Below are 15,452 nucleotides of genomic sequence, written 5' to 3' on the forward strand. Positions count from 1 at the left end.
CTTTTGACTTCCCAATACAGTTTAGACCTGGTGATTTCCCACCAAAAGACTTAGCCGGCTCAACCAAAGCACTGTCATCTGCTTTTAAAATAGACATAAAGTTGAATACCAAGTATTCAACTTCGAATAGTTCACCAATGCTGCCAACCCTTCCAAGTCGCCACTTCCAGGATATTATCATCCTGCCTTTACCAGCGTTTTTTGCTTTCTTGTTTTTTTTAAAAAAATGTTTGCATTATATACTGGGAAATGTGTAGAATATTAGAATGGTGACGTGAATGTGACCATAAAGCATTTCCTAATTTGTGACTGAGGAAGAACAAAAAAGGGAGGAAGCTTCAAACCCCCATTTTGCCAATTGGAATTATATACCGGTAATTGATTTCTCCAAGAATTGTGTAGATTCTCTTGTTCAGTCACTACAGATGTTTGTCACAACAAATTCTGGGAAGTTCCAACAGACATACTTTTCTCTCTCTCCCCCCTAAACCAGGCTCTGATTGGTCACAGTCCAAATATTGTATACCATTTTAATTACACTCCACATGCATCCTGGTTTGCCATGGTAAGGGGTTATATACACCCTCAAATCTCTAACATGGACCCACCTTTTAATTCCCTTCATTTTGCCATAAGAGGAAATCACATCAAGGGAAAAAGAGCTGAGGGATAACTGAGAGGAATAACCACCTGCCATTCTCAGATCAAAGGAGAGAATAAAGCCCATTTATGAGGAAAAACAGCAGCTCACTGGTAGGACTGTAGGTGAAAGAAAAGAATCCCCATCACTAGAGATTGCACACATTCAAGACTCTAGAAACACAGGAATCATGAAATAGATATTTGAATATACTTTATAAGCAATTTGTGTCAGCTGAGTATACAAAAGATAACTTAACATTTAAATATTTGCTAGGTATTTTTTGTGGTGTGTGTGTGTATGTGTGTGTGTGTGTACGTGTACGTGTGTACTTATAAAAGAGTTGCCATGGCTTTAAATTCCAAAAATAACAAGCAGAAAGAAGTACAACACAAAATAATATGAGATATTTGCAGAGAATACAGACTAAGAGAGGATTACAGATCAACATTTTAAAAGAAGGGGAGACAGTCTGCTGGTTTGGTTATGGAATCCGAGATGGCAAAAGCACATTTCAAGCCCAGGAGAAGTCCATGCTGGAGTTTTGGGGTACAACACCTTGGAAGAGAAAAGTCAAATGCTCAATTTTAATAAAGGGAAATTATTCTGGCAGCAATACATGTGTATCTACAGTAACAAATTCAGTGGAAACCTGTTTCAGTGTTGCACAGAGAAATGGCATAATTTAGATGTCTCATGGTTGTGTAAACTGTTGAAATTTAGTGCATAACTGTTGTGTGTCTGTTGAGGCAGTGTTATGACTGTAGTTTGTCTGAACGAACATGTTCCACTGACTTCTCTTTCTAATCTTGGTCCCATACCTCCGTAATGTCACTAATCTCATATTGATTGTATTCTTTTTCCTGAGCAAAACATGAAATATAGAGTTTGGCATATTAGCGTATTCATTCTTATAAAGCTCCCTGAATCATTTTTAGGCCATGATGCAGCACCATCATTCAGCTTGGACATCTTGTTAGCAAGCTGTGAATTATTTTCTTCAGAAGACCATTTCTCTTTATCCCTCTGCCTCCAATTTATCAGGAAGTATATGGAGTATTATTTGAATAGAATGGAGAAAAGAAGTCCAAAGTTAGATCTGAAATTACAGGACAATTATGGATGAATGAGAAATGCATAAAGTAATAGCAGATTTTTTTCATTCTTGTAGTGTCCTACTTTCTACATTTCTAAGGTCAGCTGTCAGGAATTGTGATTATCCAGTTACTGCTAAATTATAACTGCAAACAACCTCAACTAACAAGCCGATTATAAGAAGATGTAGCATAGCAACATCTGAAGGGCCTTGCTGTACATCAATTATCATCAGCAATAGTCATTTTTAACATGTTCCCTACACCAGGGATCTCCAACCTTGGCAACGTTTCAATTTATCCCTACCCTGCACATCCAAAATACTTTTTGTTTTCTTGTTTCTATACATCAAATAGGTAGCACCACATGCCTCATTTAGATAGCAGTTCCTTTTGGAGGAGCTGAAACGCTTCCTTGAGGCTCTTCTAGATCAGAATTTCCCAACCTTTTCAGCTTTGCTGAACGGTGGGGGGTTGCTCACTACTTCCGCATCCCGGTTCCAAAAGGCTCAAGGCCGGGCAGTGGGCTGCAGCCAAGGGTCAGGGACCTCTGTTCTAGGTGACAGACCAACAGGCTACTATGGCAAGAGTTTTCTCTTGTTTTCTCTTACAGTTTGCTTGGCTAAAAGCTGCCCTGACAATTTGGCACCTTATGAAGGATTTGGAACTGCAATATCCGGCCCATATTTAGCTCTTGAAATCCCTAGTTATTGGCTATGTTAACTGAGAATTATGGAAGCCAAACATTTGGAGAGCAGAAGGTTGAGGAAGTATAGCCTAGGACACTGATCTCAGCAATAAAATGAGCCCTTAAAGAACCCAGTATTTTGAGCTCAATTAGATGATTACGTTCTGCCCAGCAACAATGACACATTTAAATTACCTTTTAGCTTTTTTTTTTCCTTTTGGGCATTTTTTTTTTTTGGAAGATGTAGATAACCGTTTATCTTACATTACATAATACTTTCTTTATTTTGATGTGTGAATCCAGCCACTGTGATTTGTGAACCATGGTTTATAGCTTAATAATAGTATACGAACTTAGCCGAACCTGGCTGAGTGGATAAATCATAGATTAAATGAAACCTGACTTAGCAGACACATAATTCTGCTCCATTTAGATCTACAGCAGATGATTTTATTGTCATCTTCAAAGAGCCAGGACCCATGTCTGCTTTTTTATGCTTTGGTAGCAGAGATACACCTTTTCTGTATCCCCAAAATGGGCAAGCAATTGTTAAGAAATGCAACAGCATTTTCTGCATAGGCAAGCAAAGCATATGAGGCGGCAGGCAACCCACCCACCCTTCCAGGAATGGATTGCCAAACTGCATAGAGAGCCCTTATCTCAAGATCAAAAGAAGGGGCGATCCAGAGACAGACTGTGCACAATGAGAGAAAGGAGAGAGAGGGGGAAACAGAGCAGAAGCCAAGCATGAGGCAGTGCAAGGTTAATTGCTGAGATCTTTCCATGCTGTATGACAGGTAAATCAAGGAGAACTGCCGCTTCTGCCAAGTTTTTCCCTCAGGATGATTCCTTGAGAACTTCTTGAAGGTGGGAACAAACCACTATGGCAGAGTCCCAAGGGACTACAGTAGCCTGGTAAGCCCTGGGCTGGTTTTTCTCCATCTCCTGGATAAGCTGATGCATGGGATAGCCCTTCCTTGGGAAGGCAACATCACTGGACTTCATTGCCATGGAAGGGCAGAAGTCATTGGCTCCATCTCCCACATAGAAGATTCTCTCAAATTTGTTTCCTTCCTGAGCTCTTTCTTCCAGGTATTCAATCAGGATCTTCTGTTTGCACATATTTGAAGGGCACCGAGGGCAATTGTGTGAATGGTAAGGGCCCAAGATGAAGTAGCCTGTCTTGTCAAACCTAGAAGGGTTACTGAATATTTTACGGAAGAGGGAGTAAACTCCTGCAGCCTTCAAAGAACATTCAATGCCAAACATGTTGGCATCAGAGATGAGGATGATCTCAAAGCGGTTCTGGTGCTTCGAGAGGAACTGGAAGAGCTCCTGCATGCCAGGAGAGTAGGGAATTTTTTCATAGGCTGCTTTGAAGTCGGCCATCTTTACCCCTTGATCCCCCAGATATTTCAAAACCCGCTGCATGTATTCATTGTAGAAGCCTTCCCGGAAGGTTTGGCGTATGGATTCTGGCAGCTTTTTCTCAGGAGCAGCCTGGACGACAGAATCATCACTATTCTCATTTACAATGGTCTCATCAAAGTCAAAGACCAGGAGGTACTTTTGGCTTTGTGTGGCCGCCATTGGCCCATCCTGCAACAAAAAGAGGTTTGGTTAATGGAAAGCCAACTACAGTGTTTCCATTGCTTTGCCCTTCTTATAATGCAGCCCATGCCCAACTTGATTCCCTTCCTTATCTCGGCAACTCCAAGAACTTCCCAGTCAACACAGCCATTCCTGAGAGTTCTGGGAATTGACCTCCATACATCTCCCTGGTTGCCATGACTGTTACAAAGCCACTTCCAGCAAACGTAAGAACTGAATGTTCTCCCCTTAATGGCAAAACAGTGTTCAAAAAAAAAAAAATCTGCATATTTTTGGCTCCAACTTTGGTACACCCTCCACTTCCTACCTGAAGCATGAACTATCTGAAGATGTTCTGAGGTGCCACAAACAGCAGGCAAAGGATGAGATGTTGAGTACATAGGCAGTTGCATCCATAGCAGAAGATCCTTTTCATGCACAAATAGATGATATCTCTATTTGGCCCTAACCAAAGCAAAGAATGTATGACTATGCTTAGAAATAACCGAAATTCTGTTTTTTATATCCCCCCCCCCCTTTTTAGTCTTGGTTCAAGACTTCAAAAAGAAGGAATGGTGGCAAAATTATGGAATTTGCTACTTATACATTCTATTTTATAACCTTATTCCCTGAAAGGATTAGAATGTTTTGAGGTGTTTGCATTCACAAGAACCAGGAACTTTGGTGCCTTACCACCTCTTGAAAATGAAATGATTTTTAATCTCCCTGTCCAATGCCATTAAGGTCTGTTATCATTAATAATTTTCACATTGATGATGAAGTCACTTAACTCTGTTGTAATAAAATTGAGATTGCAAGTAATTCCAAGTGAACTAGTTCATCATTGCCTATTACTGTTTTGTGCCCCTCTAAGTCCAAGTGGGACATTTTGTTTTCTCCTCATGTATCTTCAGTTCTTGACCTTAAGAGGCTTAAGTACTCAGCACAGGGGTTCAGTATTTAAGTTTCGTTTAATCCTGGTCACATCCTTTCCTGATCAAGGCAATTTATGTCCTTGGGATTCTTGCTTGTAACAAAGAGGCAGTGATAGGACACTGGGGAATTTTGGAATACATGGAGGATTGGAGGAAAGGATAAAGGGTAGCTTTAAATGGTTATTTGCACTGATATTGAATATGGGTTGCCTGAGATGTTGAAGTTTCAGTTTAATTTTAGAAGAAGGTTTTGCATTTGCAATAGTTCAACAAACATTTTCAGCCCGATGTAGGTGGAATTTTGATGACTCGCCAGATAGGCTGCGCCTTCCACATCACCTCCAGATATGTCCCTCTTCATTTTCTTACCTCTGCTGCTTCCCATTGGTTGATGAGATCTAATCAATGAAGAGGTGTGGCCTATAGCTTTTGAGTGGCAAGGGTATGTAGTTAAACTGAACACGGAGGCTCTGGACCCCCTGTTCCACAGCATGTTATTTCATAGCACATCAATACAGTAGCCGATGATTCTGAGGTTTTTCTTTTCTACCCCAAGTTTTCTGAGAATAGTGCTCACCTTAAGAAAGCATTGCAGCCCGATACCTTCGAAACACCTTTTCATCTTCTTCAGTACTTTAGTTTCCAGCGTGATGCATCCCCCAATGTACACACTCCCTTTGCTGCCGAAGAAACCAGAGGTCACTGATTTTATGAACGCCAACTTTGTTCAGCTTGTCCTGCTCAGTTTAGATTTTGCCCCATATCAAAAATAAACTCCTCAGCCTGTTTCACAAATTTGATAATTATAGGAAGTCCTTGACTTACAACCATTTGATTAATGACCGTTCAAGGTTACAACAGCACTGAAAAAAGTGACTTATGGCCGTTTTTTATCATTACAACTACTGCAGCATTCCCCATGGTTACATGAACAAAATTTGGATGCTAAGTAACCTGCATGTATTTATGATAGTTGCAGGGGTCGTGTCATCAATTTTTGTGACCTTCTGACGAGGAAAATCAATGGGGAAGCCAGATTCACTTAACAGGCATGTTACTAACTTAACAACTGCAGTGATTCACTTAACAACAGTGGCAAGAAAGTCATAAAATGGGCCAAAACTCACTTAAGAACTGTCTTGCTTAGCAACAGAAATTTTGGACTCAATTGTGGCTGTAAGTCGAGGATTACCCATATTGCTTGTTTCACAGCAGAAATTCCTCCCCAACTACAAGACTGCATAAGAGCCTTTCCCTAGCACAGTTCAATTAGCTGCAGAGCTGAAGAGATAAATATTTTAACTTCCACCGTCAAACGGGAAACGTAGCTTCTTGTGCCTAAAAAAATCATCACAGCAAAAAGGACCCCTCTGCCTCTATTCTTCATTGAAACTCCCTTGCCAAATCCTAATTAAAAACATGTATAGCAGGAGGAGTTGAGTTTTTCTATCACAATAAAATGGCGAAATATTTTGACTTTTTAAACAGAGACAAACTCTCAGTGCCTGAGTAGCCATCAGATGCTAGAACAACTTCCTCCAACTTAGCACTTTTCAGATATGATGCCTTCCAAATGCAACAATCTCCAGCCAGCTTGCCATCTCTTATAAACCTCAAATGCTTCTTTCACTCTTTTGACTTGAGGGCTGGATTGCTCCTTACCCATGAGAGAGAAGCTGAGATGGCAGAGAGCTTTTCTGGAAAAGTATCTCTTTATCACCATATTTTTCAATCTATTGTTGTAAATGCCACACTTCTGCTACTTTAAGGGAAGCCTCAACTTTTAAAAAGAGTTGACAAAACTCCAGGACATTAGTGAACCTCATGGGAAAAAGAAGGAAGAGATATTGTACACATTCTGGAAGGCAAGCTAGAGCCAAGCTGACAAAACGGTTGAAAGTCAATAGTTACCTAATGGGCAGGCAGCCAACTCCTCTAGGTATTCTTACTCTCTCAAATTCCCCTGTTGGATAAGAGCAACTGCGTTCTCCTCACTGATGATGTAAAGCTATTCAACCCCACAGACAATACTACTACCCTCCAAAAAGACCTTGACTATGTATCAGAATGGTCAAACAAATGGCAACTTCAAATCTCAACAAATAAATGCTCTGTCTTACGTATTGGCAGAAAAAAATCAGAAAATAAAATACAAGCTAAATAGTCAAGACCTTGTTGAAGATCCAAACTTTGTCAAGGACCTTGGAGGACTCATCTCAAATGATCTAAGTGCTAGAGCACATTGTAACTACAAAGCCAAAAAGGCATTAAGTGTTGTTAATCTAATCCTACATAGCTTCTTCTCTGGTAATATCACACTACTAACTAGAGCATATAAAACATTTGCTAGACCAATACTTGAATATAGCTCATCAGTCTGGAATCCATATCTTGTATCTGATATTAACACAATTGAAAAAGTCCAGAAATATTTCACAAAAAGAGTTCTCCGCTCCTCTACTCATTGCAGAATACCTTATGCCACCAGACTTGAAACTCTAGACCTAGAAAACCTAGAACTACGCTGCCTTCGGTCCGATCTAAATATAGTATATAAAATCATACATTGCAATGTCCTACCTGCAAATGAATAGCTTCAATCATAACAATACAAGAGCACACAATGGATACAAACTCAAGGTTAACCACACCAAACTTGACTGCAGAAAATACAACTTCAGCAACAGAGTGGTCAATGTTTGGAATACCCTACCTGACTCTGTGGTTTCTTCCCCAAACCCCAAAAACTTTAACCTTAGACTGTCTACTATCGACCTCACCCCCCTCCTAAGAGGCCTGTGGGGGGCGTGCATAAGCGCACCAATCGTGCCTACCATCCCTGTCCTGTTGTTTTTTATTTTTCTTATAAGTATCTATCTCATGTATTCAAAACTATATTTATTCTTATACCTGTATCTTGTAAGCAATTGACAAATCAAATAAATACTAAAAATACTAAATGCTTTAGAGTGGAATTTGCAAGCAGAGATTGAAAGTCAACAGCTTACAGATCTCTCCTCTTCAGTGTAAGAGACCTCCCCACCTCCACCAAATGCACTGATGCAATCTGCTCTGAAGCTGCATAGTTATTACAGGATGAGGGTGTGAATGACACACCTGACATACTTGAAGAACAAAAATGTAACTGACTTTCTAACCAAGCAAAGTCTTCTGGCAGGCTCAAACAGTTCTATCTTCGGCTTGTTGGTTAACACTTAAAATCAAAGTGGACTCCTTGAAAGAAGCCTTTGTAAAACCAGCCAAATGACAACTAGCTAAAGCACGGGTGTCAAACTCATGGTGTCACTTTGCCATCATGTGACATCTCATGAAGTTTTTTCCTTTCGTGGACTCATCCAGCCCGCAGGCTGCCAGTTTAAACCGCTGAAAGCATGAATCTTCTCTATTAAGTTTGTCACAAAAACAGCCAATAGAGAAGCCAATGAGCAACCTTACCTTTACACCTAGGAAAAAAAGAGCAACAGTGCAAGTGAGCTGACCACTCCTCTGGGAAAGAATGAGAAACAAACCTCCAGTGGGCATGTAACCAAAGAAGAGAGACATTAAATTTGTAAGTACCATCTATATAGTCTAAACCTCTTGGCAAGTTTAAGACTTATGGATTTCAACTCCCAGAATCCCTGAGCTAACATGACTGGAGGAGGAATTCTGGGAGTTGAAGTCCACAAGTCTTAAAGCTGTCAAGTTTGAAGACCCCTGGTCTAAACAGATCACCTTATAAATATTAAATAACAGCAAATAAAGGAGATGGGGATCAAAAAGAACAATTATCTTATCCTTAAGCCAATTATTATGCTGTGAAAAGCAGCTGACTGATTTACAAGAGGCTGAGTGGTATCCATCTAGTAGAAGCAGAGAGCAATTTTTTACTTACAGTTCCTAGGATGTTGTTTAAAATGAAGACTTTTCTGCTTCGTTTCCAATTTTCTACAATATGTGTTCTGCTCAGAGGAACTCAGCCCACTCCTAAGCCAATCTGGTCATGAGAATATTACCACTTTAAAGAATAAATGTGACCACTCAACTTCATTTAATCTCAAGGACACCTTACCAATTCTGTCCTGAGAGATGATTGCCCACACAAAAAGTCTTCTTTATCTAAAGCAAGACCGTGCACAGGCAATTTTCTGGGGGGGAAAAAATCTTATTAACTCTTTTAGCGCCCTGCCAGGTTTGGAAAAAGCTGATATTAAAAGACTGGACAATTTGAGAGAAACTCCAGTGGCAACACACAAAGTAGCCAGTACTCTTGTTGATTTGGTTTTACCAACTACGCAAGACAGTTGCCATCGCTTTGAGAGAACATCTGTTGGTCCCCCTCCTCAGTCCTATGGAATCTAGATAGGCGGATATCAACACAGAGCCCCTGGAGCAGGTCTAAATCCCTCCACCCTGCCCCCTATTGAAGAAGCACAACCTCTAGAAACTTCAAAGAGTAAAAAGCTGGATGCTGCTGCCAGTTAACAGGAAGGATTTGATTGCCTAAAACCCTGGGAACCACAACCTGAGTCAGATGGGGGCTGCACCAAGAACATGACACGGGTATTTGCATCTTAACATACCCAATAACTGCCACAAGTTCTAGTCTTCCAGGCAAACTTTTGCCCCAAGAATCACATGAAATCATGGTAATGGCAGCCCCTGAGGCAGGAAAAAGAACATTGCTGGGGCAGAACTAACCACTCCAATGAATTAGACTAACACGAAACCATAATTTGCCAATGATCACCAAGTGCAAACCACCACAAGCTGCATCTCACAGCATGAGAATGGCAAAATCATGCCCAAATTACAGCCAATATGTCTTCCTACATATTGAAGGAACTTTGGATCTCATTTCATCTTTGGACTAATTGCATGAGCCATATCATTCATCCCTAGACCTCAATACATCCCCAGTCACCCTCTAGGACAGCAAAGGAAGTTCTGCGCCAGAATCACTACCCTTGCTCTCTTGGAACAGTACTGGATGGGAAGCCAGAAACAGAGGCCTTGCTTTTATAAGCTATATATGCCAATTCAACATCCTTATATTCCAGGAGACGTGGTTAATGAATTCTATCTTTTTTGAGGGATATAAATCATGATCTCTCTCAGCAGTTCCTGGCATCAGAGGAGGGAAACGTCTCAGCTACTCTAAACACTAAGATTATGTTATCTTAGATTAATTTGAGAGCCTTCCACAAACAGCTATTCTCAACCTTTCTGGAAATTGCTTCTCATTAATTTCTACATACTTCCCAACATCTCTCAATCGTGTATTGTGGAAATTTGGGGAAAAGTGGAACATTACATCAAATTACACTTTCCCACTGGTCACATCACCACTGCAGGAGATTTCAGTGCCAAACTAGGCCCAAATGATAATCACCTTTTGTCAAATTTTCCAAAATTTCACCTAATTTGCAGATTGTGCCCCCTACCTCCACTCCTAATTAGACAATCTAAAGACCACACTGAAGATGGGGCTTAAAAATCCTACAGACGTTTTATACATTGGTTTGCAAATTCTGCATGGCACCGTTATTATCCCAGCAGAATTCTCACATTGGGCAGACACAGGGCCCTCCCTGATTGACTGTCATACCAAGAAAGTTATCTTCTTCAGTTTTCCAATTCCGTATTGACAACTGTTCTGAGAGTGATCACTGTCCTAACAGATTACTTCTGAAGAACTTTGTTGCCTCTTTTTTTTGTTTTGAAAACCTATCCTATTTCATCTAAAACTATTCCCAAGGGACAAATAAGAACAAAATGGACAGATCAGATGAAGAACAAACTAACCCAAATGCTCTCTGCCAACGGGGCACTTCACCTACATGTACTACAGCCAGGGCTGGGATTCTACCAGTTTGCACCTATTCACTAGAACCAGTTGTTAACATCCTAAGCAGTTCGGAGAACCGGTTGTTAGAAGAAATTACTGGCCTAATCCTGTAAGGAAGTCAGGAAGGAAACATTCTGGTGTTGCTTACACAAACTGCCTCTCCGTTAACCCTTATTACATTCTTGGCAGGACTAGATTTCCTGTCTCAGGAACTTCTCCGGAGTTTTTTTCCCCCTCCTTTGCTAGTACTTTGCTTGTGTGGAGTGACCATTCAGTTACAATGGCACTGAAAAAAGTGACATGACCATTTTTCACACTTATGATTGTTGCAGCATCCCCACAGTCATGAGAGGCCAGGCGAGGAGATGTGTGCCTCAATGTGAGTGATATTGAATTGATCATGCCCAGCCAATAACATGACCATCAAGCTACATCCACCCAGTCACATGACCACCAACAAGCCACGCTCACAGAACCAGTTGTTAAAAAATTTGAATCCCACCCCTGACTACAGCTATTTTGGATGACAAGTCCCCTGAACAGACTTTGCCATTCAGCTAGTTCAAATTCTCCAGCCAATTCTCTCTATCCATCCATCTGGCAGTAATAGAAATCAGAGCTCCTTTAACCAATCCTGATTCGATACAAATTGCCAGCCAGCCAAGAAACAACTAATTTCCTGCTTTAAGAAATACAAAAAGGATCTTCTCTCCTACTCAGCTCAAGACCTGCTCTTATTAAAGAGGAAATATAAACAAGTATTACAGGCAAAGAAGAGGCGAGCCCTGATACAGTCATGAAACCAGCTAATCTCTACTACTCATTCTAAGAATTGTGGAAATGTCATTGCCTTGCTAAGATATGCCATGAGAGGAATACCTGGCATTCAAATAACCACCTAATAGAGCAAGTCAGGACCTTTTAATATCTGGGGATTGTATTCCAAGCTATTGGTAACCATAAACCTGCAGCAATTAAACTCTTCTCAGTTAAGATCCGAATCCAGCTCCTTTTTTGTTGCTTAGTTCAGCCTAGTAGTGGGATTCAAATTTTTTTACTACCGGTTTTGTGGGTATGGCTTGGTGGACATGGCTTGGTTCGGTGGGCATGGCAGGGGAAGAATACTGTAAAATTCCCTCCCCGCTCCTGGGGGAAGGTTACTGCAAAATCCCATTCCCTCCCCACCCCACTAGCCTGCTTTCAAGCTCCATTCTCCTGTGCAGGGCAACAAAAGAAGACCCAGCTGATCAGCTGATAATAGATGGGGGTGGAGCCTGTCAGAGGTGGTATTTGCCGGTTCTCTGAACTTCTCAAAATTTCTGCTACCGTGTGTCTGGAACTGGTCAGAACCTGCTGAATATCACCACTGGTTCAGTCCCTAAAAAGTTCAGTCTAGGTTTTTGAGAACTATCTTTCCAGCACCTTGCTTGAACCTGGTCCTTCACCATGAAGCTGGCCTTCTTAAAATTGAAACTTCTGCATGGATTTACATCTCTTACTAGATTAAGTTCTCTTTCTTTCCAGTTGGTGTGGCCCAGTGGTATGATTAATCCAGTTCGCACCACTTCAGGAGAACTGGCTGTTAACTTTCTGAGCAGTTTGGGGAACTGGTTGTTGGAAGAAACCATTAGGGCAGAGAACCAGTTGTTAAATTATTTGAATCCCACCACTGGTGTTGCACCATGACAGCTTCCAGTGTTTCTGGATTTTGGCAAGATATGTCAAATTGCAAGTCTTTGGTTATTCATGACCAGCCATCACCTTGATAGGCTACAAATGTGGTCTTCTTGATCTGAAACAGTGAGCCATTGATGTAGAGCTGCAAGCAGACTTTCCAGCTCTACCCAGAAACATCTTAAGCCATTCTGCATAGCTAGATATCTCAGTCACATAACAATCCCAAAATTCTGAAAGGCCTTATCCTTGTCCATGAGGTATAGGAATACTTGAATCAATGGAACATATTATTCTCTATTGCTCTCTCTATGCAAATGCTTTGCAGGAATTACTATTTTCACTCTTTACTAAATATCTTGTCATTCCAATTTACTTTTTCTCAAGATGTTATTATCAGATCAATCTGATTTTATTTCCTTGACTATAGCCAGGTACTATAGATTGCACAAAATGCCATAGCATTTACTCTAAACTTTTAAAGATATTTTAGGATTTCTTTTCTTAATTAACTGCAATGCTTGTATTTTATTTGCTGATCTAAGACCATATAAAGATTTGAATCTTGTCTTTATTTTTCAGCATTGTTGCTATACAAATCTAATCAATCAATCAATCACTTTCCAACTTTCCTTTTTCCCCTCAAATATTTTCTATCAGGTACAGCAGCAAGAAACTGGAATTAAGATCCAAGTCAACCAAGCTTAGGAGTAATTACAATTCAAAAGTTATCCACACGTACAAACCAGGATCAGAACAGGTGGCACATCTAGAAAGTTTAGAAACTTCCAAGAGCTAGGGATATTATAGAACTACAAATTATGCAGAATGACATCAACGTTTGGATAAGTGTATAAATTAATTATAAACTATATAAATTAGCATGCATTGCTAACTTGCTGACACTGCTGGCATTTATACCATTTGAAAAGGAGAAATTACTTATTTCTTGTGCTTCTACTGATCCCTTAAGTACAGAGAAAAATCCTGTGTAACCTGCCATTTGTCCCTAAAGAATATATTTGAATATTGCAGGGATTGTAGGATTCATCTGAATAAGGCAAGACCTGCTTTTAAAGGATTAAAGGCAGTCATGTATGCCACCAGTTGCACTAATAAGGATGTTCTCCCCTACTTGGGTAGGCTTTCTTTTAAAGCTCCATATATATTCATCAAAAGATCAAGATGAAGTAAGATAAAATGGTGATATCTCAGTCTCCAGTCAGTGCATAGATATGGAGTCAGATTCTGCTATCAACTGACTGAAAAAGTTTCTTTGATCTTGATGAGGAATAGGAGTATTTGGACAATGCAAAGAATGTGCTTCCACAGCCATCTATTCGTACATGTATCATATGTGTATTCCCACTAATTGTCTTTTGTAATGCTCAGACTGCCAGCCAAGCTTGTCTGTTTATATTGCAAACTGGGGAAATTCGGAGCCTTGAAATTCAGTTTTTTTCCAGCAAATGCACAAAACAAAGCATTGTTGACTTACACGTACAAAAAGAGGCTCATGTGTAAGGTGATTTGCCCAAATTTCTATCACGGGAACATCAAGAAGGTGAGTATTATTCACATTCTTATATCTTATATGTTAGCCTAAAATAAAGAGGTACAACTTTGGGAGGTGGGAAAGTTGAAGACTGCTCTGACCTTCGAATGGCATGTTGATAACCCCTCTCAAAATATAGACAGGACCTCCTTCCACAGCCAGGATTCTCTGGACTGCTTAATGCTAATTCTGTTTTCTGCAAACCAGAACTCTCCACACATTTCCAATTAAAAAACGGACAGTGTCAGGCACGGAGTATGGTGGTGTACTGGAGTTGGGGGAGACTCTGGTTCGGTGTTCTTTCTGTTTGGGCCTTACCACTGAGCCATTTACTCTTACTATGCCTCTAGCCTACCTCACCAAGTTGTATGCATGAAGACAGAAGGAGAGACTCCCTCCTCATGGGCTGCCTTGAGCTTATGAAGGATCCTACAGGGACTGATGAAACACGAGTCAGGCTGCTGTCATCACTGATAATTAGTCCAATTTGGGAAAAGGAAAGGCTAACGGAGGGAGGAATTAAATCTGAAATGACAATAACAGGCTCTGATCAAGAGATTGGATAGAAAGCTTGAACTCAATGCAGAGAGAAATCCTAAGTTTGTGCTAAAGGTAACAAATATTTTTGCAGTGAAGTCAGAATGGCTGCCTATCCAGTCCCCCTAGTTTTCCTATAAAACCTGTTCTTGGAACACACTAATGCAATATCTACACCAGCAGATGGCATAAGTCTAGCATCAGCAAGGCCAGCATGGTTGTCTCCCAATGTGCTCTCCCACAGGATATTCTCTGTCCTAGACTGCCCCCAGGTTGGCAAGCACTGTGTAGAACATGCATGCAATGCCGAGGCAGCAATTAAGTTCAGTAATACGTGGCACAGCAAATTGTGGGTTTTATTTTTAGCACTGGGGACAACCTGCCACACACAGCTACTTGCATTCAGCATTTATAGTCCACCCCAAAGAAGACAAACCTCAAAGGCAGTGAATTATCTTCACATCCCACTCAGGACACAAATGAATGGAAAGATATGGCTCTAAGAACGCCACTGGGATGGGATCAGCCTTCTTGAATTCAGATGGACTGAATCTCTCCCTTTTCCAAGAAATTCACCAACAGATTTATTGCATAGGCTTAGCCACATTCTTTACCTTAAAAAAGATGAGTTATTGGTACTTTGAGTTATTGAGCTATTGGTACACCTAAAATTAGCAACACTTATTTTGTGATTTTGGCAATATGTTAAAAATATCTAGTTGCAATTATTTCCCCTATCCTGCAGGAATCTGGGCAGATGACAGACAACCACAATGCATGGACAATGCCACAGGACCAGGGTAGGATTCTATAGGTTCACACCTATTCGGTAGAATCAGTTATTAACATTCTAAGCAGTTTGGAGAACCGGTTGTTAGAAGAAATTACTAG

At 40.5% G+C, this 15,452-nt stretch overlaps 1 protein-coding gene across 9 annotated transcripts in view; it reads right to left on the minus strand.

Moving 5' to 3' along the window:
- Nucleotides 1–836: 836 nt before the first annotated feature.
- Nucleotides 837–15,452, minus strand: part of PHOSPHO1 (phosphoethanolamine/phosphocholine phosphatase 1) — a 76,524-nt gene continuing 61,908 nt past the window's right edge. For 3 of the 9 annotated variants that reach the window (XM_087917413.1, XM_026710717.2, XM_026710716.2), the window contains exons 2-3: nucleotides 5,525–5,627; nucleotides 837–4,021 (exon numbers count right to left, since the gene is read on the minus strand). In XM_087917413.1, coding sequence (XP_087773539.1) covers nucleotides 3,260–4,021; nucleotides 5,525–5,569 — 807 coding nt within the window. In that variant the 5' untranslated portion in view covers nucleotides 5,570–5,627 and the 3' untranslated portion in view covers nucleotides 837–3,259. Of the gene's footprint in view, nucleotides 4,022–4,340; nucleotides 4,478–5,524; nucleotides 5,628–8,403; nucleotides 8,610–15,452 lie in introns of those variants that run through there. The other 6 variants (XM_087917416.1, XM_026710718.2, XM_087917415.1 and 3 more) reach the window with 4 other exon arrangements.

Source organism: Pseudonaja textilis, chromosome Z (genome assembly GCF_049901715.1).
Source record: "Pseudonaja textilis isolate UNSWEBS1 chromosome Z, rPseTex1.2, whole genome shotgun sequence".
Classification (NCBI taxonomy): Eukaryota; Metazoa; Chordata; class Lepidosauria; order Squamata; family Elapidae; genus Pseudonaja; species Pseudonaja textilis.